This window comes from Hippoglossus stenolepis, chromosome 14 (assembly GCF_022539355.2).
Source record: "Hippoglossus stenolepis isolate QCI-W04-F060 chromosome 14, HSTE1.2, whole genome shotgun sequence".
Lineage (NCBI taxonomy): Eukaryota > Metazoa > Chordata > Actinopteri > Pleuronectiformes > Pleuronectidae > Hippoglossus > Hippoglossus stenolepis.
Window position 1 is genome coordinate 7,739,538 of NC_061496.1, and position 25,600 is coordinate 7,765,137.

The 25,600-nt window shown below is 42.4% G+C and overlaps 2 protein-coding genes across 3 annotated transcripts; one reads left to right on the forward strand and one right to left on the reverse strand.

Moving 5' to 3' along the window:
• Positions 1-1,674: 1,674 nt before the first annotated feature.
• Positions 1,675-20,213, reverse strand: pla2g4ab (phospholipase A2, group IVAb (cytosolic, calcium-dependent)). 2 transcript variants are annotated; one of them, XM_035176768.2, is made up of 19 exons: positions 20,120-20,213; positions 16,991-17,106; positions 16,156-16,237; positions 15,715-15,863; positions 15,308-15,421; positions 14,979-15,016; positions 14,345-14,489; positions 12,834-12,970; positions 12,282-12,504; positions 11,947-12,061; positions 10,419-10,556; positions 10,172-10,261; positions 9,130-9,195; positions 7,171-7,301; positions 6,891-7,002; positions 5,464-5,648; positions 5,172-5,361; positions 3,453-3,610; positions 1,675-2,830 (listed from the first exon to the last, which is right to left on the reverse strand). In XM_035176768.2, exons 2-19 carry the CDS (start codon positions 17,006-17,008, stop codon positions 2,672-2,674), a joined length of 2,250 nt encoding a protein of 749 aa, XP_035032659.1. In that variant the 5' UTR covers positions 17,009-17,106; positions 20,120-20,213; the 3' UTR covers positions 1,675-2,671. The 2 variants fall into 2 exon arrangements, with proteins under 2 accessions (XP_035032659.1, XP_035032658.1); XM_035176767.2 differs by lacking the exon at positions 20,120-20,213 and adding an exon at positions 18,900-19,233.
• A 107-nt stretch (positions 20,214-20,320) lies between these two features.
• On the forward strand, positions 20,321-25,389 carry ptgs2b (prostaglandin-endoperoxide synthase 2b). The gene is made up of 10 exons (XM_035176769.2): positions 20,321-20,477; positions 20,785-20,901; positions 20,989-21,132; positions 21,291-21,434; positions 21,706-21,887; positions 21,980-22,063; positions 22,157-22,403; positions 23,081-23,367; positions 23,464-23,611; positions 24,313-25,389. The coding sequence occupies exons 1-10, from the start codon at positions 20,417-20,419 to the stop codon at positions 24,723-24,725; spliced, it is 1,827 nt and encodes a 608-aa protein (XP_035032660.1). The 5' UTR covers positions 20,321-20,416; the 3' UTR covers positions 24,726-25,389.
• The last annotated feature ends 211 nt before the right edge of the window (positions 25,390-25,600 follow it).

Here is a 25,600-nt window from a genome sequence, read left to right on the forward strand (position 1 = left end):
AAAATCATTACACCGTTGTAAAGTCTCTTTATTATTTGATTCTTTTTAATCACATAAACATTGTGAATGTCATGCTTGGCCAGTTATAATACGAACAGTTCAAGATCTTGCTGGTATTTGCTATACTTGACTTTCTAGAGATGACTAGCATTTTATACATGTGTAAACAACGTGAAAAATCATTAAATGTAATATGACAAAGAACGTACAGAATAAAACAGCATCAGTTCACGTTCGCTTACGTAAACGTACGTACAATAGTTTAACATGACAGTTTGACAGGATTCATAAAATGATCATTGCTTATTTCGCTGCACAGAGATTTGAGTATGTTCTCTGTCGTAAAGAAATATTTCAACATTTAGAGACTTTTATTTTGTGTGAATTTAATAAGTAGCTGCTTAGCGTAGCTTAGCATAGAGACTGAAAACAAAGGGAAACAGCTAGCCTGGGTCTGCCCGAAGCTATAGCCACCTACCAGCACCTCTCAGTTTTGAATGCTATGATCACAGACTGTACAGACAATATGACAGCTCCGATAAAGTGAACCTTGATCGCCCCCTAGTGGCTACCTGCAATATAGGCTATAAATCCTGCCTCCTCCATGTCAGTGGATGGGACATAGGCCAAACTAAAAAGTCAAAAAACGTCAAACATGCTTTAAGTTGCTCTTATTCAAAAAAATGTTTTGTTTTAATTACACATATAAAAATGTCATGATTGACAGCTGAGACTGACTCGTGATTGGTTGAGTGTGTGACTTCGATAGCACAGCCCCATCCCCATCTCTGCGCAAAATGGCAGTGTTCATATCCAAGACATTTAGACCTCATTTCTGGGCAGTGGGAGGAAGTGGAGACGTTCATCTATGTATTCAGTGAATAGTTTGGACAGATCCAGGTGAGTCAATGAGTGAGTCACAACTGGGAAAGGCTTTTAAAACTGCTTATTACAATTAACTACATCTGGTAGCTAACTGGAGACTCTAGAAATCACAATGAACGGAAGAGGGATTGAGTAACAGAGGCTTGTGGAACAGCAGAGCCCAGACATGATGTCATGACTTTGGCTTCCACTGACACATATGACACTGGTATCAAATAAACGAAAGCGAATACGTAACAAAGCATATTCCCAAATAGCTAATAAAAAAACAAAAATCATAAAGAGAATGCTGGTGATTACAGAAAACATTTAAAAAAAAACTGAAACACAATACAAACCAGTTGCTAAAAACATGGTTTGTTGGTCATAACGCTTTTATTCTCAAATTCTTGCAAACCAGTGGGGCTGGAACTGGAGTATAAAGGGGTCGGAAGGACTTCAGTGTAAAATTCCACTGTTCTGTGTGCAGCCTTCGGGCCCCTGCAGGTATAGGTGTAGTGTGTCAGATTCCAGGTCTCCACTGCTGCAGGTGTAGGTGTAGTGTGTAAAATTCCACTGAGTGCAGCAAAGAACCACCATTTTCAGCCCGAGCCGCCCGTCATCCCACCGGGGGGGTGTCGGAGGAGTCCCGCAGCGAGCCGGTTTTGTCGGACGAAGAAAATGACCCGGGAGCATTTAACTGTGTCTAAAAGTCAGCTTGAAACAACATGGTCAGGAAAATAAACACAACCTCATCCTACTGGCGAGATACAGGGAAAGAGAGCAGCAGAAAAGAAGCGGATCCGTTTCTATGGTGTCAAGTTTTGTTTTCCCAAAATGGTGGCTTTAATGTGAGACACTCCCTCCGGGGGAGCAGGGAGTGCTCCTTCCCGGTAGGTGGGTAAACAACATCACTGGGATGTTTGAGGTATCCAGAGGGGGTGCACTTGGCGTGTTTAGGAGTTGCCATAAAACAAAACCATGGTTACAAGCTCCTCTTCCATGTTTTCAAACAGGATTACATGTTTAGACGAGCCGTCAAGGTTTAAAAACAGATACAGAGAGAACAAAGAATTTGCATAGTGTAGTCGCACGATCAATACACGAGAGTTCAGCTCCGGTACAGGTGAGGCTTTCTGCGGAGCATTCACGCAGCTCAAACAGCGCGGCGGCTTCCAAACTCATCGGGAAGATGCAAATGCAGCTGCGCTCTAGGCAGCGTGAACCAAAGCCTAAATTAGGAATGTTTAAGCAGGCGTGGAAATTTCACACGATTCACCAAAGTGAGGTGGACGAGCAGACTTTTATTATATATATATATATATATATATATATATATAGAACTGCTCGAAACTCAGTAAATATAAAAAAAATGAAAGACAGATTTCACAGTCTTGTGTAGTTTGTGATGGAGCCAGATGTGACCTGTAACAACCCACTCACCCTGCAGAGGTTTTCAACATCCAGTCTTTCCCCAGAGGCCCACCGGCACAACACCCATCAGCTGCTTGTGGTCAGTAAACACCAACAGCAGCCTAAGTCACATCGGTGCAAATAAAACCAGATGAAAAATTCTAACTGTGTTGTACATGAACGCAGCCGTGAGGAGTTTTAACAGTAAACATTACGGTTCTTTAGCGACACAAATCCGAGTTGAACAAATCCTCCTGGTTAAAAAAGCACACAGAGAGGAGAGATCGACATGATGGCACTTTCCAAAAAGAAAATGGTAGAATCTACACAGAAAAAATCCCTAAAGTCCACTGATCCACAGTCTCCAAGGTTACGGCCAAACAAGCGAACGAGGCTACTGTTTTTCATTTCCCAAGTGTTGCCAAGGCTTCGGGTGGGGATCTCTTCTGAGGAACTTCTTCTTCGGGGTCTCGCTGAGGGAGAAGGAGCGGGAGGGGTTGGAGGGGTTCTCCTTACGGGAGACGATGCACTCCTTGATGGCGTCTTTGATCACCTGCGAGAGACAAACACAAGGGGGAGGAAACACAAACTGTCAGGTATCGTCAATGAGGACAAATCCATCCAATCCATCAAGCTTCATTTCAAAAACACTCAAAATATAATAAGTAGTTTTCTTCACTGTCATCGTTTTTTTATAACATGTACTCTTTAGTTTTGGTCCATGTCCCATCCACTAACATGGAGGGGGCAGGATTTATGACTTATGCTGCAGCCAGACACCGGGTGGCGATTGGGATGGTTTGGCTTGAGCCGACCTTTCCGGTGAAATGAAATATTCTCGGCATCTGAATCGCTGCTCTGTGAGGAAGTGACTCACGTCGACTGTGAAAGTCGGTATGACCTGCACAGCGACACACCTACGGCAGACGCGCCACGACGTGCACCAACCCGTTATAGACGGGCCTTTGGGATTTGCACGTTTTCATGTTGCACAACGAATTAATATTTGTGGAGTGACAACATAGAAAAGCAAATCTTCTGCGATGACAGGACTGAATGAAGGAATGAATGACTGAATATCAGAGGAGCGGATGTAACGTGTGTCATACGTGTGAAATATTATCTACAGTGTTTTTTTCATTCCTCCAGGTAAACATCCTCCAGGGCGAACTGACCTCCAGGTTGTTTAGAGTGTTGAACTCCATCAGGTCATGGAGTCGGGTGAAGGCCTCGTTGGAGTACTGGAAATTAAAAGTGGAGAAAGGCGATTCCGGGTCGTCAAAGATGTCGAAGTCTGCAAAGTCCTTCTCCTTCTCAGTCTCTCTGGGGACACCTGTAAGCACATTTAGAATTATTAATGAGTCAGTGAGAAAAAAAAAAACTGGAACAAAATACATAGATAAATATTGTATGTTTAGTTTAAAAGTTCAATATTGAAGCAAGGGTTGACAAAACAGCCTTTCTCCAAGGTCACTTTATCAACTTTTCCCATTTGTCACTTTAGGTTTTGTCCGTGTTGGTTTGAAGGTTTAAGGTCCAAATTGATTGTTTTTGATTGGACTGATATTGTTTTATCAAGAGGGTCGACAATGTAGAGACACTAAAATTCAATAATTCTATATTTCAACATCTACAGTTTCATGATATGTGTGAACTCCTGTTCCTGATGAAAACCATGTGGTGTCGTCAAAAGCTTCACAAAGGCCAGTACCGGAAATTCAGCTGAGCTGGTTTCGTCAACTAAATAATAAAGTGTATTTATTATTAAAACTTAAAGCAATTCAAATTTTCCGAGTGCAGCACTGTGGGCCACAAATTTGACTTTACACAACCATGAAGCTGATAAACTATTTTATTGTTTTATTGTCTCTGTAGACAATCGCTATGAAAAACTTCATACTAATCTTGAATTTATTACATTGAAGGCTCTTCCTTATCCCAGCCTAATATTAATCCAGGCTTGGGTCAAGCATTCAGAAAGCACTGGCTTGAGCTTCCACAGAGGTTGGGTTCAAGGAGCTGAGGCCACAGCTCCTCACCTATGCTCAACTAAACATGCATTTACGATTGTAGATCTTTGTGGATCTTTTTAAATGTGGATGCTCACTATTCTCAAAAAGTTGTATCTATTTACACGTCGTTTATCATCTGCCTTGCTGGGGAAAACTCAAGTTTTTATTGTTTTATTACTGGTGTAAAGATGTAAGGCTGCAGGCAGGAAGACGTTATCGCTTTTAAAATGCAGACATCGAGTTGTGAGCCCATTCCATAATGACCAACTTCCTTTTTTCACTAATAGGAAGTCCATGTACGCTATTATTCCTTCCTATGTCTTTTGGATTTGACTGCAAAAAGCTTATGTAACGTCCATAAACACACTGCGGATGTGTGTGGGCTGACGGCCGGCTAAATGTAAAGTTGGTTTGTCTTTGTGTGTCTCATGATGTATGGCATGTTTACACACAGAGCTCTCCCACTGCAGCGAGAGATTCCCTACTGGCACCTGGCTCCATGAGGAACCATAATTCACCGGGGCGGCTCATAAAACACAGAGGCTCACATCTTACGTGTACTGAGGGAGGGAAGCCTATCGACACACACACACACACACACACACACACACACACACACACACACACACACACACACACACACACACAGCGACCCTGAACAGCTTTTTTTTTACCAGGGTCACTCATGTGGGGCCCAACTTTTAGCAAAACATGAAACAATTCGCTGCTGTCAGCTGATTCCACAGCGCAACTTCGAGGAAGAGATGCCTCATGTGTCATGATGGTAAACCAGCATTACTATAATAATAGTCTTGGCGTAACACACCCCCCCCTCCCTCCCTCACACATGCTGTGGAAAACTCCACGAAGGCACACACTCACCAGGCGCTTTGAATTGCCTGAAGTTGATGTTGACCAGGACAAAGTGGATGATAGTCGGGCAGTTCTTCTCTCCTTTCTTTGGTTTGAAAACGTAGCATTCCTTCAGGCCCTCGCGGTCAAAGACTTTGGGGTCGATCTTGGGGAACTGGAGCTTGTTCATTCGAGCCCACTTTTCTGCAAGCAGCAGCTCCTGTGGGATACATTTACAAATCAGAAAACTCTGGTCTCCACCTCTCGTTTGCACGGATCCCTTTTAACAACTTGTGACGGCAAAACAAAGGCAAGTTCGAACCTTGAACGGGGGGCTGGAGTCACTCGGCCGTGCAGAGAAGTCGAAGGAGATGATGAGGTCGACGCCACGCTGCGGCCGCAGGATGAGAGGGTAGGGCAGGTTGTAGGTCAGACCACTGTCCACCACATGGATCTTCTTACTCTTCACATCCAGGGGCTCGTAGATACGATCAAACTCATCCGGGTCTGAGGAAAATCATGCAAAATTAATTGGATGAATGGAAACGTGAATGGAAAGATGGATGTTGTCTGCAACCAAATTTTATTCCACACGACTGACTGGAATAATTTACCTGCGTAACACCTCACCCAGGTATGGGTTGGTAATATTTGACACACCTGCGTTTCAGTGCCAGTGAATAACAGGTGTTGTCAAATGACAACATGCAATGTGAAAGAAGTCGCTGAAGCATTTAGTGAAAAGCTTTGCACTTCAGGTTGGTTCACTCTCACTTTCTAATTCCTTCCTCTCAGCTTCAGGAAATATAGGAAGTAGAGAGGTGTTTTCAACAACATCAAAAAAACACGTACACTAACTGCTCAGCAAAATAGCACAGACACAGTTAGAGACTATAGCGGTTGAGCAAAGTGGAGCATTTAACAGCTCAAGTGCCGGATATTTCCCTCCGACATTGGCAGACACCGAAAGTGTAACTAGCATGTTCATCACAACTTTATCAGGTAATAATACCAAGGTGTTGTGTTTACAGTTTGTTTCAACGGCAGCCAACTGTCCAAAAAGATCAATTAATGCTGTTTTAAGAGCATTTTCACCGGTTTGTAAAAAGGGCGTGTGTCCACTGTCAGTCATTGTCAATGTACTGTATTTGCAAATTTGTTTAAATAAAGTGCAGAGTAAAAAAAGTAGTTTAAACTAAACAACTAACAACTAAAATCACAGTTCAGGTTAATCTGGATCGTGATTTGGTCTGACAAATTTTTTTGTTCCATTGGTCCGAGGCACCTTTCACATCTTTATTAATCTTTCTTTTTTTGAACATAGAGAGCCGTGCGACGTACAGAGTATAAATCAAGAAAATAATGATTGACAGTTGGTAAATTTGGAGCAGCTGGTTTAGTACAGAACATACATTGAGGCTATATTTGATAGCAGGCTTTAACTATACTTACATGCCCATGCATTTCCAAGCCAATGAATGCACAGAGTTCTACACAGTTACTCTTATCTGTCTCCAAAAATGTCAGCATCATTCCTGATGTGTATGACATAATTGTGACGAAAATGTGGAGTCAAAACCTCAAGATTATTATGTCCTGTCTTGTTTTTGACGGCAAAAGAAACGTGCCAGCCAAAACTCTCGCTTTTTTCTGTACCCCAGGCCGTGTCTCTGTGGGAACATGTAAAGTTGCGAAGCTATCCTTTAGGTCTGGAAGCGGCGAAATGTGGCGATATGTCAGCATTCTTACCTGTGACGGCATCAACCTCCTCCTCAGGTGGAGATGCGTGACACGTGACCTCGTTGGCCGGAGAGAAAGGGATGCTGGTGTTCAGGTTCAAGCCCAGCATGAAGTTATGCACCTGGTAACACAGGGAGATCGTATCACGGAGAGAGACAGAGGCAGGTTGGTGTGAATTTGACTACAGGAAGTTTTTTAAAACAAGAATGCAGCCGAAGGACAAGGCAGCGTTTTGTGGGACTCGTTCCATCATTGTCATGCTTTGCGGGGCGTGAACACACTCAGGTACCTTCCCGGCTCGGCCTTCTCTTGTGTTGAACAACGAAGAGTCACTGAAGAGCGATGTGATCATTCGCTGGACCCAGCTGGCCTGAGCGGTGCGGTTGAAATCGTCCTCTGCCTCCTGGTTCTCTCTCCCACCTGAGGGCCAATGGCATGTTGTCAAATCACAACACAAATAATTGAACTGTGAATCAGGATCTGTTCCTTTTTTTTGCAATAAAACAAGAACTTTCCACTTCACCGCAACTAAATGAAAACATCTCACCTAAACGCCAAAAAACAATAAATGATAAAAATCTAAATTATAAGATTCACTTAACAAAAAGAGACAAATCGCCAGGTGCACAAGCTTGTCTTTGACTCTGTAATCATGCTTTACTTTTTCCTATCATTTTTTTTTTGGCCAGTGCTGTAATGTAAAATCAGAAGATGTCTCGCTTTTTTTTTTCCAACATGTATTTGGCCTTTTTCCCATTTCTGGCTTCCATAGTTTATACAAAAACAAGTTATTTCTAACCTGGAGCCTTTCTACTTTGAGCTCTCTACGTCATCTTTGATGCCTCGGAGCGATACACATAGTTGAGACATTTTTTCATTCAAATAACAACACAAGTGCTCAAAGCCGACTTTATTAATAAGTATTTCGGTACAGCTGAACACTGAGTACGTAAGCACTGAAAACCTGCTGAAAATTCTCACTTTTCTTCATCGAAGCATTTTCAGATATTTTTGACTAGTAAACTTTAAATAAATAACGACAAGGTTTTTTTTCTGCAAAACTTTAACTTAAACAAATGCATGTTAGGAAATGCTGCTTAATCTCCTTTCTTCTCCTGTGTTTCCTCCTAATCTCTATGAACCGATTCTGCATGTGAATATGTAGAATCTGAAGTGGAGGGACAAGATTTGGAGCCCAGTAGCCCTCTGGTTTCAGATTCACCAATCACCAATCCTCCAACCAGTCTTCCCCATCTGCATGCCGTAGTGACCCTTGGGCAAGATGCTGAACCCCGAATCCCAATGCACTGTATGAATGTGTGTATAGCAAACTGTACTGTAAAGCACTTTGAGTGGTCAAGACTAGAAAAGCGCTACATAAATACAAACCATTTACCATATGCAGATGGTTGTTAGAGATTAGCCAAAATGTCATCTGGACCTAAAACACCTACAAAAAGCATCACTGTTTGTGTTTAGTGTGGAAAACCTGTAACTCGTGTGATGAAAGAAACTAGTCAGGCTGTAAACGGTGAACAGAACGAAAGTCTTGGCCCAGACATCCACTCTCGACCCCTGAAGCTCTGATATATTATTGTCGTCAAACGACAGCCGACGGGTTCCTTGATTCCCAGAACCTTCATGTCCCTGTGCTCCCGGCCCAGTTTTCAAAACTCACCACTGACCCACTCTCCAACCAGACCCCTGCCAGAACCTCGGCTGTCGGTTCAGGATCAGATTAAGAACACTACACACCCAACCTGTCCTGTGCAGAAGCCAGCACTCCTGGAGAAGCAGTTTGAGATTCCTTACAATAAACTCTCTTAAAGCTTTTGAACTTGTTTTTCTGCAGTTGGAGTCCAGTCAATTCAAAACATTAACAAACCTATCGAAGCTGATTTCAATTCTGTAGCGTGCAACCAGATATATCTCGTGACATTTGTACAAAGAAAGATATTATTCTATCTTCAAGGTCATTGTTTCCTGTCTTTCTATTTTTATCTTAGTTCTACGATTTCACTCAAAGCTCAACTCAGAAAAATTATTTTAGTCCCTCAAAGCGTCTCCACTGTTTTATCAATGAGATCATTTAAGAATCAACTTTCACTCAGACGTAAGAATGAGCCAAACGGTTTTTCGACACCACTCACAGTCACGCATAGAGCTAAATTTAATATAGTGCACAAAGAGGTGTCTGGTGTCTGAGCTGCTCGTATAACTGCATAATACATATTTGACTGTGGCTCACCTTTGCGCGGCTCGTCCTCATTGTCCATGCTGTCCTCTCCGACAATGTGCTGCGGTTTGATCTGCTCTGTAAGGCACGAAGCAACAAGGTCAAACCAGGCTCATGGGCACCGCACGTCAGCGCTGCATCTGACTAAACGTGTTTGCTTCAGCTATGTGACATTATCAAATTCACGGCTTATTGTTTGTCTCTATCAAAATATAACTCCTGAGAGAAATACTATACGCCCAATAAAGCAACGTGTTCTTACAGTGGGACAAATTGTTTAAAGGTCACCGCACACGGATGCGATTAAAGCGTGACAAACTTCCGAGTAAGCACAGGAAGCTAATACCTCACTCAAACAAACACAAACAAACACACACTTCTGTTGGGATGGTTTCCGCGCGGCCATTTTTACTTACTTGTGTCGTTGTGTGTGAAAATAGAGCGTAAGAAAAAACAAATAACAAAAAGGATCGCAGAGAAGTCGGAATGTCAGTTTCAGGAGGACAGGTATAATGTCGCCTGTACTAAAGGGTTAACATCCATTACAAGTAGCCTACATTCTGTACTTTGTATTGATGTATGTATTTCTGTACAGCAAAGTACAGTGTATAAAATATGTTGTTTGGATTTACATAAATATAGATTTGTTTATAAGCCTGTTTTTATTCTTACAGTTTTCCTGCTCCAACAAAAATCGACTTCATAGAGCAAAGGTTTTTATTTTATTCATCTTCAACTGCACTCAAAAGTGGTGACTAGAAAACTGTACTAGTCTTTGATTGGTGTTGACAGGTCAAGTAAAACATTGAACAATTTGCTGTTCAAATCCGGGGGGGCGGCAGCTTGCAGCTCTCTCTCTTCAACATATTTTTATCAAGTGGCAACACTACACTATCAAAATATTATATCAGTCCCTTTAGAGGCTGTTGTAGATATTTCAATCAGATCATGTGATCTGTCTCAGCAGGTCAAGAATGAACTATTTCAAATGTGAAGCCAATGTGGATGAAAAGTCAATAAAACCCTCAGAGAAAAGGAATATTTGAGCGATTACCTAACTCCTCCTCCATGGTGCTGCCACCGACTGTGTCCTTGACTCCCAGCACTCTGTTAAACAGAATGGAGAAGGCACTTCCCCACACACCTGAAACACACACACACACACACACACACACACACACACACACACACACACACACACACACACACACACACACAGAGAACACACCGTCAGTGTCACATAGGAGGTTTGGAAAACGTTTTGGTTTAGTGCTGCAGGGGAAAGCGTCTCTCGGCCTCACCCATCAGAAAATGAAGAGGGTTCTCCTCGTATCTCTTCACAGCTGTTCCCATGAAGAACTTGCTCCCGAACAGGTCTGGGGTCATGAAGGTGCCGTACTTTGCCATTCCAATTTCATACGGGCTGAACTCCACCCAGTCTGCAGGTTGAAATGTAAAAATAAATAACCAAACAACATAGAATATTCACACATACATAGAAGTCAACAGGTCTGAACTGAGCAACTGTTGTACGTAACAAGTGCATTTATTTAATTTTTTTTGTGCTTTCATTTGATATATTTTAAATAACCCTGAACCCCGGGGGTAGAAGAAGACAACAACGATTATCATTCTAAGTAGTAGGAGAAGTAGTAATATTCCTAAAAGCCTTCTAGGAGCAAAACAAAACAAAGCTGCCAGGTGCACAGGAAGCTGATGTAACTGGGAGTTCAACAAGGGCCCAAAAAAGATGTATGTTGGCTCTTCCTCGAGAAAGTTGTAACAGAGGCCAGAATAGATACATTATTTGGAAAGGCCCAGCTCTGAACTCCAGTTTGAGATTCCAGACAACTTTACCATGAGCTCATTTGCCTCCTGGTTTGTGTCTCTGCAGTTTGAGTCCAGTCAACTCAACACATTGACAAACCTAAAGTAAGACTTTTCAGGAGGAAGAAGAGGCTCCAAAGATTTGTCAGTAAAAGTAGTCTAGACTGATTTCAACAAAGTTTTTTTTTAGTTACACTTTCAATGACTGTGTGTTATTGTAAGTGAGTGTGGGAGTCTGGCCTTGATGCATTTCACCGTGACACTGCACAAACCTAATCTCTTCACAGTATGAAGCATTACTCCAACAATCTGAGTGATGTGTTATCAGTGTGAATCCTCTTTTCACTTTTTTTTAAGCGAATGAGTTCAGGAGTACTTCTTCAGTATTGCAGCTACAGAGATTAGATCTTTGTGTGGAGCTCCAGGCACAACATCCAATAAATTAGATATCACGGAGCTTGAAACTAAAACATCCTCACAGACTGTCTCCTCTTTATTTTCTACAGAGGAGCTGTAGAAAGTGTCTGCAAAGGACATGACTCACTTGAAGACAAACTTTAAGACTGGTTTCTGGATGAGTGGAATTATATTTTAAAAGATCCCCGCAGATTTCATTTCTTTATTTCATTTTCAATATATATATTGGTTCCGCTGAGGGTATAGGTAGCATACAGTTGCTGTGCAGGCCACATCAACAATGAGGAAGTATTGTACAACATCGGACTAACCCAGAGTCCTTCGTGGCCTCAGTTCCTCGAAACAGTTCAGTTACTATCACCGCAGAGCTGTCACTCGACGACAGCCCACCACGTAGCACATCCTCTCAGTGTTAGAAGGAAATATGTATCGCTCGGTTACTTTGCATGTGTGCCAAACCCATCTGATAATCTCTGGTTACTCATTACATATGCAAAAAAAATGGTCTGCGAGTGAAATGGGACACATGCAACATAAAATGCAACATAAAAGCACGTCCAGATACGAAAAACGATAGAAATTTACCTGCAAACATGAGCTCAGAGACATCTGGCTTGACGTGCAGACACGTGAAGAGAGGGAGCGGACACTGGGCCTGGTTTATTTTCCCCTGGATGTCACTTAGCTTGATGTCCATCCTCTGGTGGTGGAGAGAACAGTTTTTGAATCGTTTACACACTTTTATTTTACGCACAAAAATGTTAATGTTGTGGGGAGAAGAGACGAAAAAAGAAAAGAGAAGATATGAAAGAGGAACTGGGGGTGAAGACGAGTGTTGCTGTAGCGGTGAGCAATAAGAAGATAGACAAATAAGGAAATCCTTTCAAATTAAAACAAACAACAGCTGTCTGGCGACTCACCGCAGGTACAAGCGTCTCTCCTATGAGCATACCGAAGATATCAGTGAAGGTAACAGGCTGCCCTAGGGCCTTTTTGCTCCACAGGGCCTGGATGTAGTTGGTGATGTGTTGGGGCATCAGCAGCCTCAGGGGGTTACCGCTAACTCTATTCATCAGCTCCTTGTTGATGTCCTTTGGGCCCTTATCTGGAAAGTCGGGGTGGGAATAGAGTGCGGACATGTACCTACAGGGGTAAAGAGGGAGGGAGAAAGTTACACATTGCAAAAATCCAAATGCAAGGTTGTTAAATCAGTTAAAACATGCTTAAAACTCAGGTTCGTGCAGGAAACGATGCTCTCATTAGGAAGTTATATCCACTAAGTCACTTCACAAATATGAAGATGGAGAATGAAATATGCCTCGGGTAATAACTTGATGACAGCTTCATACCAGCCGAGTAGACAGGAAGGATTGCCAGAGCAAGCGAGGAGTCAAGTGTCTTTAGAAATAAAGGAGGTCAGAGAAAGGCAGCGTGTGAAGTGAGAGAAGATTGTAGGAGAAATATAAACTGACCATGTGGATCCGGAGAGGCCGGCGACGTACGTGGCACAGTCCAGAACCCCGGACTCAAACAGGGCCTTCATGACACCCGAGAAACCGACCATGGCCCGGAAACCTCCTCCGGAGCCTGCGATAGCTATCACTGGAACCTGCGACACACACACACACGCAAACACACAAACACACACAAAGAGAGAGTCATAATGTGAAGAAGATGTGTCTAGTTACACAGTCACATAAATACTCACCCGGGAGTCTCACATTCACATTAAGGCATTTTTCACTTCCGATTTTCAGCTCTTCCATAACTCTCTCTGTGCCACATGGCTTCCTGCCTCTCCTCTGGGTTTATCTCATGGTCAGTTCAGAATATTTTGTCAGAAATTATTCAAACCGTGTCATTCTGGACATGAAGTGAAGGAATGTTGCAGCACAGCAGAGAGCAGTTTCTGCTTATCTCACCGCTCTGGAGTTTCCTGCATAAACTGAAGTTATAAAAAAAAAAGAGGCCTGGCTGTATATTACAGCTGGCTCTGAGGGGGCGTGAAGCAAAAAACAGACCAGGGAGGAAATGAAACTTAGATTGAGAGTAGTGGAGAAGTTCTCATCCCAGTCCTGTTTGTGCTATGTCAGCAGGATTACGCAAAAACCACAGAAGAGATTTCTACGACACTTGGTGGAAGGATGGGAAATGGGTCAACAAAGAACCAGTACACTTTTGGTGTGGCTCCGGACCAAGGGATGGATCCAGGAACCTTTTTTTCTTTTCCTTTCACATTGCAAGACAGCAGCCAGAGCTCAGGCAGCCAAATGAAGTAGTTTAATCCTCGACACGCCCCATGAGGGAACACCAAATACCAAGCACAGGAGGGAGTGTTGATTGGCCATATTAGAGGTTAATTAAATGGCATTAATAAATAGCGGTAGCAGCATGACCGCATAGCCTTCGGATGAGCAATAAGGAAGCAGGTTTGCAGCTGACGAAGGTTTACAGTCATATCTGCACAAAGTTTGCAATCTGTCCCTGTTTCCTGTCTTTATCCAAAGATATTAAAAGCTGATGGCTACAGAATAAGTTTATTATTCAAATCAATTTAGTCTTAATTGATTAAACAAACATGTTCATTATTGAAACATGGCTGTGCTATTTCGTTATCTTTGGACAAAGCCAGTTGTTTTCCTCAATTTCAAGGTGTTATGCTAAGCTAATAGCTGCTGGCTATAGCTTCATATTTAATGGAAAGACATTAGAGTGGTATCGAGCTTCTCATCCAAACAATAATTAGACTTGACGAAATTTAAAACTGTTCCTGTAAGTGGGAAATGTAGTGTTCGAAGGGTTAAGCTATCACGGGACGCATACTGAGGTTTGAGTCCTCCTGCTGCAGCTGTGGGTTCGGTTCTGACCCGGCACTTTGCTGTGTGTCTTCCCCGAAAATATAACTTTGTCGATTTTAGCGTCAAATATGACCAGTCCCATGTTAAATCTATGCTACGGCTTTATTTAGTTGGTCTGTTCCCACCTCCTTTGGAGAGCTGGGGAGGAAACGGGGCTTCTCCATGTCCAGCAGCTTCTTGATGCCCAGCATCACTCTCTCTCTGCGGGTTTGTCTGAACTGTTTCTCTTTGTCACACAGGGCCAAGCTGAACCGCAGGTCCAGTTTAGTGCTGCAGACGTAAATGACAGAAGAAAGGTTTGATTAAAAAAATCTCACAGTAGGAAGGTAAACATGTTTTACGTTTTCTGCTGGGAGACAGACAGAGGATTAGGTTTCCTCATGTTCCTAACACTACTGGTGATGTCGAACTGGTCTGGTGAGAAACACACATCCACAAACAGTCATGACCTCTGACCTTTTGCTCGTTATTACTAACCTTTCAAAACACGCGTGGCATTTCCTTATACGCCCATTAACTACCATGGAAATTATGATGCATTTAACTCTCACACAGGTATCCTCTTCTTACTGAGTCATGTTGCTTTCAAGTTTTAAGTTTAGTTTCTGCACTGCTCTGGGTGAATTCCTATATGTTTTCTGGAATTCCTGTGTATTCTTGAACCTGTGAGGAATTTGTACACGTTGGATATAATGGGTAAATTGGTGAACAATAAATATTGTTACAATAAATAAAATGGATTTAGAAGGGATTACATACCAGATCTCCAGCGACATCTCTAAGTACACTTTGGTTGCCTGTCAAAACAATTGAATATCTGATTATCATAGTAACTTCCTGCTGCTGTTATTGCTCAACAGCCAAATAAATACATATAAAAACAAATAGAAAAGTAATTAGTCACTGTAATTATTGTGTCACAACTGACCTCCATTAGGTCTACAAGTATTCTGTTGGCACATGATAGACATATACACAGTATATCTTCTGTCGTCAATTGAAATATGTAATATTATATCTAATCTAACAATAATAATAATAATAATAATAATAATCTGTGCACATTTATGAGTGATGAAATGTCTTACTTTGCCAATGAGGAAAGCCTCCGTCTTTGTTTGGCCCACTGGGAGCTTGGTGATGTCGTAGGACGCCGTCCCAAGTGTCTCATCCATCACATAGTTGGCGTCCATTAATGTTAACTGGTTGGAATAAACAACATCATTTCATTTCTAAATACACGCTGAGAGCTGCACATTAGTGATTTTAGCCGGTGTCTAAGTTCCCCTGCACAACTTCTAATCAATTCAGATTCGTGGAGAAGTTTTAAAAAGTTCAACGTGAACAAAACTCTTGTATTTATGTTTCCTTATATTATCCTAAACTAAAATACCATAAGTCTTCCTGATTACACACTGATCCCAACATCTCCCTCCCTATTCCTGTTTGTCTGCACTGATGTGGACTCTACTAGACAAGGAAATGCAGGTTTCACCTCCATGACGTTCTGCAGGTTGGGGTCTAATATGAATTGAAAGGTCTCGTCCCATTTTGGGTTGATGTCGTTGTCAATGTGCTTGGTCCTCTTTCTGCTCTCTGGGGCCGTCGGGATGTACAGCTCCACATATGGATCCGGGGTGTCCACTGCACACACACACACACACACACACACACACACACACACACACACACACACACACACACACACACACACACACACACACACACACACACACACACACACACACACATTCAACAGTCTTACTTAATAACAGAAATCCAAGGTCAAAGTATCTCTCAGTACAAGTACGTTTCAATGGTTTGTACATGAGCAGTTGTAAAAAAATGCACCACGTTCTAAAAATACTGCAGCACTAACATGTTTAGATGATAGAATTACACAAATAGAGTTAAAAAAAGATGTAGTAAGACTCACACAGGTCACCCAGCGCTCCCTTGGTGACGCTCTCAGCCCGAGCCACTGTCACTGTGAACTTGTGAGAAAACTGCTGCTCCACCTGCAATGAAACAGCCGTTCAGCTCAGTGTTACTCATACAGTCAATGGTTTTGCTTCACTGGGTCCAACAACAGTGACGCAAAAGAGATTACAAATCCAAATAGCAAAGATAAATAAGGGCCTGACGTATAATTAGAAACATATGACGTAAACGTAATTTACTTGTGTCCACTGACACGTTTGTGTTAATAACTCCCTCAAGTACTTTAAGTTAAATAAACAGCATCTTTAAAGGTCATTTATCTCTAACAGGTTTTCCTTTTGTCCTTCGTAGATATCGTCACTGTACCCACATGTTGGATTAGAAGCAGATGCGGTTTTGCATATTTGCTGTCTGGTTTTTCGTGTCGGCCTGATGACCAGTCTTTCTTAAGAACTTAAGTAACTCTCGGTGACTGTTCCATTACAGATGCAGTTTTAAGGTGTGAACATGTAGGGTGACATGATTCCAATGAATTGAGACGTGTTTGAAACAGAAAAAGGGTTACGAGACATTTACCAGATTAAATGCAGATATCCTGAACATTTTATCTCATATTTTCTGCTTGAACAAACCCTCATCTGACCTTGGCACCAGCTGCAGTGATAACAAACATGACATTGCTGATGAGATGTTTGGTGCAAAATCTGACAAGTCCAGTTTTGCTCAGGAGCAAAAAGATCGACTTGCGAAAACCACTGAAATCTCTCTGATTTCGTTTCAACTTGCCTCAGTTTGACTGTCTGTGAAATAATATCTATGCCAGTACTCACAATTATACTGTTAGCCATTGTGTGTTGTCAGGTGGGTAATTCTCAGAAAAGCCTTTGTCAGAATGTGAAATTGAACTCAGGAGAACATCCCACTCGCGAACTCAAGCGTCCAGAGCCTGGAAGAGGAAACAAAGAAGTTGATTATCAGATCAAATGTAGAGGATCACAGCTTTTACAGATATTTACATGGAAAGACATCCACTTTTGACCAGAGCTGCCTCTACATCAACAACCAGGCATATTACTAGAACTGCTCGAAGGGGGAAATCTTCCCTAAAACAAGTCATAGCTACTTTAGAATACATCAGTGGAGCCTTTCACATGTTGAGAGGTGAAAGGGAAAGCGTGCCGACAAACCCATGATAATGTTTACATGTATTTGAGTGTAGGACAAACTTGACCATTGCACCGTTGCTCCCCATCTCCCTCCCTCCACCTCCAGTGAGAACCTAAACTCTTCCTGGTCACCGCCAACGGCACAACGGCGGAGAGGGTTGACACCTTCAAGTACCTGGGTGTAAACACCTAACTATGGAAGCCACAAATCCTCACGGACTTCTACCGAGGCACCACACGGACCGCAAGGGGCTGCAGACGGTGCACAGCACAAAACCAGGTGCAGCCTGCAGGAGGTGTAAATCCAGCGAGGCCTCACACGGTTCCTCTGGGTCATAAAGGTCGAGACGAATCCTGATCTCTCTCCTGTCCTCAGGTCGGAGAGACAGGACTCTTCGGACTCACACCACCATCAGGCCATAAAACAAAATAAACCGCGAAACAACCCTGTGCAATTCAACACACGATACACTACACCACACACACACACACACAGTAAATGTGAACCTGGGTGTGCATTTACGGAAGAGATGGTGAGGTGATTATTTTTAGATAAGCACATATATACTCCGAAAAGAAATTTGCATGTGGTGTGAGAGAGGGTGGGAGGGTGTGTGAAGGTACTGTTTGTGTGGGTGTGTGGGTGTGTGTGTGTGTCTGTGTGTCTGTGTGTGTGTGGTAGCATATCAAGGTCAGTGAGTCTTTTCTCAGTTGTTCACCAAAGCGTGTCAATACTGAGGGGACTGAGAGCACGTAGAGCGTCTGTGTGTTCACAGCACCGGTCACGTACTGTGCAGCAGTGGTCCAACTTTTCAAGCTGCCAGCTCGCTCTGCCCTTGTTCCGCGACGCACAATGAGATGAGTGCATGCAGGCTGCTTTAGTCCTGAGCCAGCATGACCCAGGGACATTAACCCAGCAACTGCATTTCATAGGGGGACACAAAGGTGCGCAACAGAGACACGCAAACCAGCAGACATTATTTTAGTGTGTCTGCAGTGCGAGAAGTCTGCACTTGCACTGGAGACAGTGTTGAAGGAAATCTCACAGAATCACTCGTATGAATCACTGTGCATTTACCTAAAGAAACATTGCAGAGGGAAATCATTGCACACTCCCTATCTGGATTATTTGCTCCTTATACAGAACGTGTTATCACTCCACTAACAGGTTTTGCCTGATTCTTATAGGCTGCAGGTCAGATCTGACGAGGCCTGATGGTACAGTATGAGCGTGCAACATACAGTGATAGATAATATTACTACCTCTGAGCAATGATTTAAATGTAAAAATATGACATTAAATACATCAATATAGACTGTAAAGTGAATATTTAAGAGTATAAACACCCTCGTTGTTTGTATTCGTGCCTCACTTAGGCCTGATCTGCCCTTAAAGGTACTTCTAGTGTTATTAAAAGCGTGTTTTCTGTTTCCTTATCCTCTGGCGGAACGTGAACTGCTCAGGAAGACGCGGGTTGGAGCGCGACTGCTCATTGGCACCGACCTTCCTGTTCCAAATTTGCAAAATCCACACAACTCTATGTTATACAGACAAGGAAAGTGGGGAACGTACCTCAAGTGTAGCGCGCTATCAACTCACAAATCCTGACATTTGTGTCATGCTGACTGAGAATATGTTCCCTCCGCTGCGGGAGTGGAGAGATGGAGGAGGCGCCTCTTCTCGGCGGCGCAGTACGCACACCCGGCAGTCAGTCAGTCAGTCCGTCCGTCAGTCGGGAGGATCGCAGCTGGAGAATCAATAACAACACGAACCTCACGGAACCGAGGGCAAATGGCCAGTTTACACGCTGACACAGAAGTCGTGACAAACAGGAAAGAGTTGCAAAAACTTCCGGGCAGCAGTCAGAGTTTGAGTCATCTTGCAATCTGACGAGGGCTTTCCACCTCTCCCGGTGCGCAACCGGTGCGCAACCGCGTCCACACGAGGGCGCGTAAAGTCACAGAAGTGTGGACAGAATAAAGTAGTGAGTGTCCTCGGAGCATGACACAAAGGTGACGGGAAAGTTAAATTATTTCAAGTTAAACTTTCCCTGTGGTTCATGTGTTGGTAACTTCCGGACAAACGTTTTGCGCCACACATCGAACCAGAGAAACATCTGGTTTTAATAGATGGATTTGACGCAGTCATACATTTTACAAGGGTATTTTTCCTCAATCCCACATCGTCATCACATGTTCTGAAGAAAACCCAGTTATTTCAAGTAGCTAATAATTAAGTTACACAATAAAAAGAGTGAAAGAGGCCAACACAGATCCTGTATGACTCCACACAGCCTCGAGAAGTTTTCATGAAACCAGTTAAATAAAGATTTGATCATATTCAGAGTATTATCTTATCTCTTAGAATAAATTAGGTCTAATGCATTAAATAACACAAAAATAATAATAATAATAATAATATTTTTTATTTCACGGCAATGCAGTATATTATAAATAATCACATGAATCTATAGATAGATAGAGACATAGATAAACCATTATTATCATGCCTTATGGACGTTCTTCCGTGGAAATAAATAAAGTGTTCATACTTCTCTATAATACGTGTGTAAGTCTATAATAGTCCATAATAATAATAATAAAAAATATAAAAATGGTTGACTATGAAGTCAACTACGTTACACGTTTCCTGTTTGCATGGGAAATAAATAAATAACTTTTCAGACTTGTTTGTAAATCAAATATAATATTTCCCACTGGGAATTACACCAATGGAAAAGAAGCGGAGGAAATAGGACGCAGGGAAATAAAGAAATGACAAAGGGCACATACCATCAACTGGAAATCCATATTCGGTAGTGGACAGAGCTGTGGTGGTTGCGAAAGACAAGAGATTCCGGACCATCAGGTGTTGGTCGACCACCGATGTGTGTCCTCTATAGATGAGGCGCGCGCTCATCGCTGCACGCTGTGTGACGTCACCCTCCAGGAGTATAAAGGTGGTGCCATCGAGCAGGTCTGCACATTCAAACCCTCAACTTCCAGCAGAGAGGAGGAGGAGAGAGGAGAGGAAACAAGGACCCAGGAAAAGAAGAAAAAAAACAGAAGAAGAGACCAAGTGTTTGGAGTATGAACACATTCACATTCCCGGTTTTCCTGTTGGCGCTGGGCTGGCTCGTGTGTGAAGGAGGTAAGAAGAAGACAATCATGTTTTAAACAGGAGCTGGGAAACTCAAGACTTCTGCTTTTATGTGTCTAAAGTTTGACTTGGATTAGTTTGGGGGATTTAAAAAAAATATTTTGTGTTTTAATTCACACATAACTTGTTTTATATGAATATAACAGCATCAAAATCTAAATGTTTCATATGTGTTTTATAAATTTGTTATGGTTTAACAAATAGTGTAGGGTGTTTTTATGGTTTCATATTTTTTCTTACACAGTTTTTTCTGCATATGAGAAGAAGAGAATTCTAATTATCATTTTTTCCCCCCCAGGTAACCCATGCTGCTCAGAGCCATGCCAGAACAAGGGCGTCTGCATGGCACTCGGAGCAGAGGATTATGAGTGTGACTGCACACGGACGGGCTTTCAAGGAAAAAACTGCACAACGCGTGAGTACATGAGCAGATCAACATATCAGGTGTATCCTGGAATCAGGTTGGGTCTGTTTTACTCACTGTCTCTCATGTGTTTTACAGCCGAGCTCCTCACACGGATCAAAGTGGCCCTGAAGCCTTCGCCCAACACCGTCCACTACCTTCTCACCCACTTCAAGGGCTTCTGGAACATCATCAACAACATCTCATTTCTCCGCGATGCCATCATGAGCTATGTGCTGACATGTGAGTCTCACTCTCGCCCCAAGGCAGAAATTAGATGGATTGTAAACGTCTTCTCGGCACTTTAAACAATTTGTAAAGCAAGTTGTTGAGAGGCAGTTGTAGTTTTAATATCCATAGTGGCTATATAAATAAATGTCTTTCATCCCCCTCCTCTTCAGCCCGATCCCACATGATTGATAGTCCTCCAACTTTCAACGCGGATTATGGCTACAAAAACTGGGAGGCCTATTCCAACCTCTCCTACTACACGCGCACCCTCCCCCCTGTACCTGAGGATTGCCCAACACCCATGGGAGTATTAGGTGAGTAGCACTCCCTCTGGAGAACCAGTTTTCACAGATTCTTGAATACTGAGCAAGAGTGGCTCGGTCCCATTACATCATAGGAAGCTATTCCTTCGGGTGACTGACAAGAGTTTAAATAAGCTGGTTGAACACAGCTCAACCTGAAGACATCAAACCTAACTTTGACACATTCCACATAAAAAAAAGCAGGTTTATCCAGATGAAACAGGCCTTATTCTGTATTATGGTGTTTGTATATTAACTGTAATGTTCTTAACTGTTTCCCCAGGTAAAAAAGAGCTTCCTGATGCCAAAGTTTTGGCGGAGAAGCTCCTGATGAGGAGACAGTTCATCCCGGACCCGCAGGGCACCAGCCTGATGTTTGCATTCTTTGCCCAGCATTTCACCCACCAGTTCTTCAAGTCCGACATGAAGAAAGGACCTGCTTTCACCCTGGCTCAAGGCCACGGGGTAAGACGAGCACATTTTCAGACTGTAGGTCAGGTTTTCTGAATGATTCGTTAAAAAGTAACATGTATTAATGGCGTCGTTGTTGTTTTCAGGTGGACCTCAGCCACATTTACGGAGGCAACCTGGAGAGGCAACACAAGCTCAGACTCTTCAAGGACGGCAAGCTTCGATATCAGGTATGAGAAGAGACAGATGACGCTCTGACAGACACACGCCTCAAACCACACAAGTGTCCTAACAGTTGCTTCCTCTCTTTCGTAACCCTGCAGATCATGAACGGAGAGGTGTACCCCCCGACAGTAAAGGAAGTGGGCGCTGACATGCACTACCCTCCTCACGTACCAGAATCTCACCGCTTCGCTGTCGGCCACGAGGCTTTCGGCCTGGTCCCGGGTCTGATGATGTACGCCACCATTTGGCTGCGGGAGCACAACCGGGTGTGCGATGTGCTGAAGGAGGTGCACCCCGACTGGGACGACGAAAGACTCTTCCAGACCTCACGGCTCATCCTGATTGGTGAGTTCAAGAGCAGTTTTTGTGACTTCTTTAGAAAACTGCTGCACCGTAACTGGGGAAATAAAACCAAAACAATAATCAGATGATAATAATGTAATTATGTGGGATTTTAAAATAGAGGAAGTTTTTATTTTGGTAATCACCTAAAAAAAAAAACCCTGTTGCACATAATGAAGCGTTTCAGGAACAAGGTTTAGTGAAGGACGTTAGAATTTATTTTCAATAATAGAAAGAGGAAATGGTATTTCTTTTTTATTTCATAACATCACTGCAGGTTTACCAGCTTCTACAGACAGATAATAAGTCAAAGATCCTTCAAGATATTGTTTAAGACCTTAAAAATACTTGAAACTTTTAATAATTTGAATTTTATGAAGATTATCCAAAAAAAAACTTACATTGCCTTTTTTAAAATTACATCTACTTGTTCTCAGATTAGATAAATATGCATTTATTGTTTCAAACTTTTGACTGGACACAAAATGTCTCCTGCTTTGCTGTAAATTTTGAAATTTTAACATTTCCACATCAAAATTTGTGTGACACATCCAGCAAATTAATGTTAAAGGTCAAACTCTGCACAGACATCATCCTGAACTGTGAAGCAACACGCAAGAGGGACATTGAAAACGTGCAACATCTGCATCATATGTAATATTCAACCATTTCTCTTTTAGGTGAGACCATCAAGATCGTGATCGAGGACTACGTGCAGCATCTGAGCGGCTACAACTTCAAGCTCAAGTTCGACCCCGAGCTGCTCTTCAACCAGCGTTTCCAGTACCAGAACCGCATCGCCTCAGAGTTCAACACACTGTACCACTGGCACCCGCTGATGCCTGAAACCTTCCACATCGAGGAAACCGATTACAACTACAAACAGTTTGTCTTCAACACGTCTGTGGTGACCGAGCACGGCATCGGCAACCTGGTGGAGTCATTCACCAAGCAGGTTGCTGGACGGGTAAGAAATGCTCTGAGTTTCATTTGAGGTTGTGACATTGCTGTTGTTGCTTCAAGTTTTGCAAAGCTAACTTTTCATGCTTTTTCTTTTTTCCAGGTTGCAGGCGGCCGTAACGTCCCTCCAGCTATCATGTACGTGGCCATTAAGTCCATAGAGAACAGCAGAAAGATGCGTTACCAGTCCCTGAATGCCTACAGGAAACGATTCAACATGAAGCCCTACACCTCTTTTGAAGACATGACAGGTGAGACACAGTTGAGATGACCCACAAAAACCTGTGGAACTATTAGGAAGATGTCAGAGGATTAGGAAGGAGGATATTATTGAAAGGAAATGATGCATCAAGCCATATTATTGCTGCAGTAATAATATTATCATTGTCTTTATCATTATTATTATTATTATTATTATTATTTACAATTATCATTGTCTTTAACTGGTTGCAGGGATGAAATACAGGGATGATACAGGGATGAATACAGGGATGAAATACCTTTTAAAAAACGCAGATCAAAAGATTAAACCTCGTGTCATAGAAAACTTACTTCTAATTAAGAAAAATAGCTCGGACCCTGTCTAAGTCCCCACCAGCTTTGGAGGTTAGGAATTTATTTCCGTGACTCTTAAGCCCCAGATGTTCATTTCATCTTGAGACAGTGTAAGCAGACTGTCATCACAGAGCGTAAGACATAAACACACAAGGAGGGCCTCCTCTTCCTGCTGCTGTATCTAATGTTGATTAAAAACTAAATGTGATATATGAGCTTTGAGAGAGAAAAGGACAAAGAAGTAAAAAATAAGAAGAGAGGTAGTTTCTATTAATGAGTCAAAACGAAGTGGTGATAGTTAGAGAACAAATTGCTGCGAGCTTTGCAGTCGCTGCACCGGTGAGACGAACCGAACTGAGTCGCTAACTCAAACTGTTTTCTCATCTGCGTTGCTCAGGAGAGACCGAAATGGCTGCAGTGCTGGAAGAGATGTACGGAGACGTCGACGCCGTGGAGCTTTACCCGGGCCTGCTCATCGAGAAACCCAGGTCTAACTCCATCTTCGGTGAGACCATGGTGGAGATGGGGGCCCCTTACTCCCTCAAGGGTTTAATGGGAAACCCCATCTGCTCGCCGGAGTACTGGAAGCCCAGCACCTTCGGCGGAAGCGTGGGATTCGACATCATCAACACCGCATCCCTGCAGAGGCTCGTGTGCAATAACGTGCAGGGCCCCTGTCCCGTGGCGTCCTTCCACGTGACGGACATTAAAGAGACGGGCTCCATGATCATCAACTCAAGCACGGCCCAGTCACGCAGCAGTGACATCAACCCTACAGTCATTCTGAAAGAAAGGAGTACTGAGCTCTAATTTCTTATTTCATTCGGTTATTTTATATATCTATATATGTATTTATTTATTTATTTATTCTTATTGTCATATTTATTGTTAACTCTATTTATAGCATTAAAATGAAAAAGTGATAACAGATTTTTTTATGTGGAACTTTGTGTTTTTTTTCTTGTCTAGTTTTCAAGAACAAAAGCCTGTGGTTGTTAATTTATTGAGCGATTTATTGTATTCTAAGTTTATTACTGTAAAAGTTGATTTAATGACTTCAGTCACTACAACTTGATACTTGAAGATTAGTTTACAGTTTCCAGCAGACGTCATGACACTGCTCTCCACAGATGAACTGCTGCTCTCCCACTTATGTCCATGCAAGTGTGTGGTTGTCCAGTCACCACAGTGAGCTGTTCACCCCACAGCAATACAGTCGTACACTATAGTAGTGATGTTACACTCTCTTGATCTGATGTTACAAACAGTAGTGGTAACCATATCAGTATTGTTTTACAGATTTCTTTTTTCAGGCTGTTTATTGACTGCGTCTGAGCTGCACTGTTTTATAATATTTTCATGCCATTCTATGAAAGTGTTTGATTTGATTGTATGGGGCAGTTTGTTGCCAATTCTGTTACAAATACCTTGTTGACCTGCAACTTTGAAACTAATAAATACTACTAGGAAATTATGCACTTTTCTCATTTTCCTTTTTTCCTGACAGTTTTTTGTCATTTTATAATTGTGACTCTAATAATGCTCCTTTATACACAAATCAATCTTATCTTATGAATTAATACTTAATTGAAATCTACAATTTAATCATTTTAAAATGCCTTAAAGTATGGAAACCGAAGATGCCACCAGAGTAATGTTGCATTTTAAAGGATTTCAATGTGTGC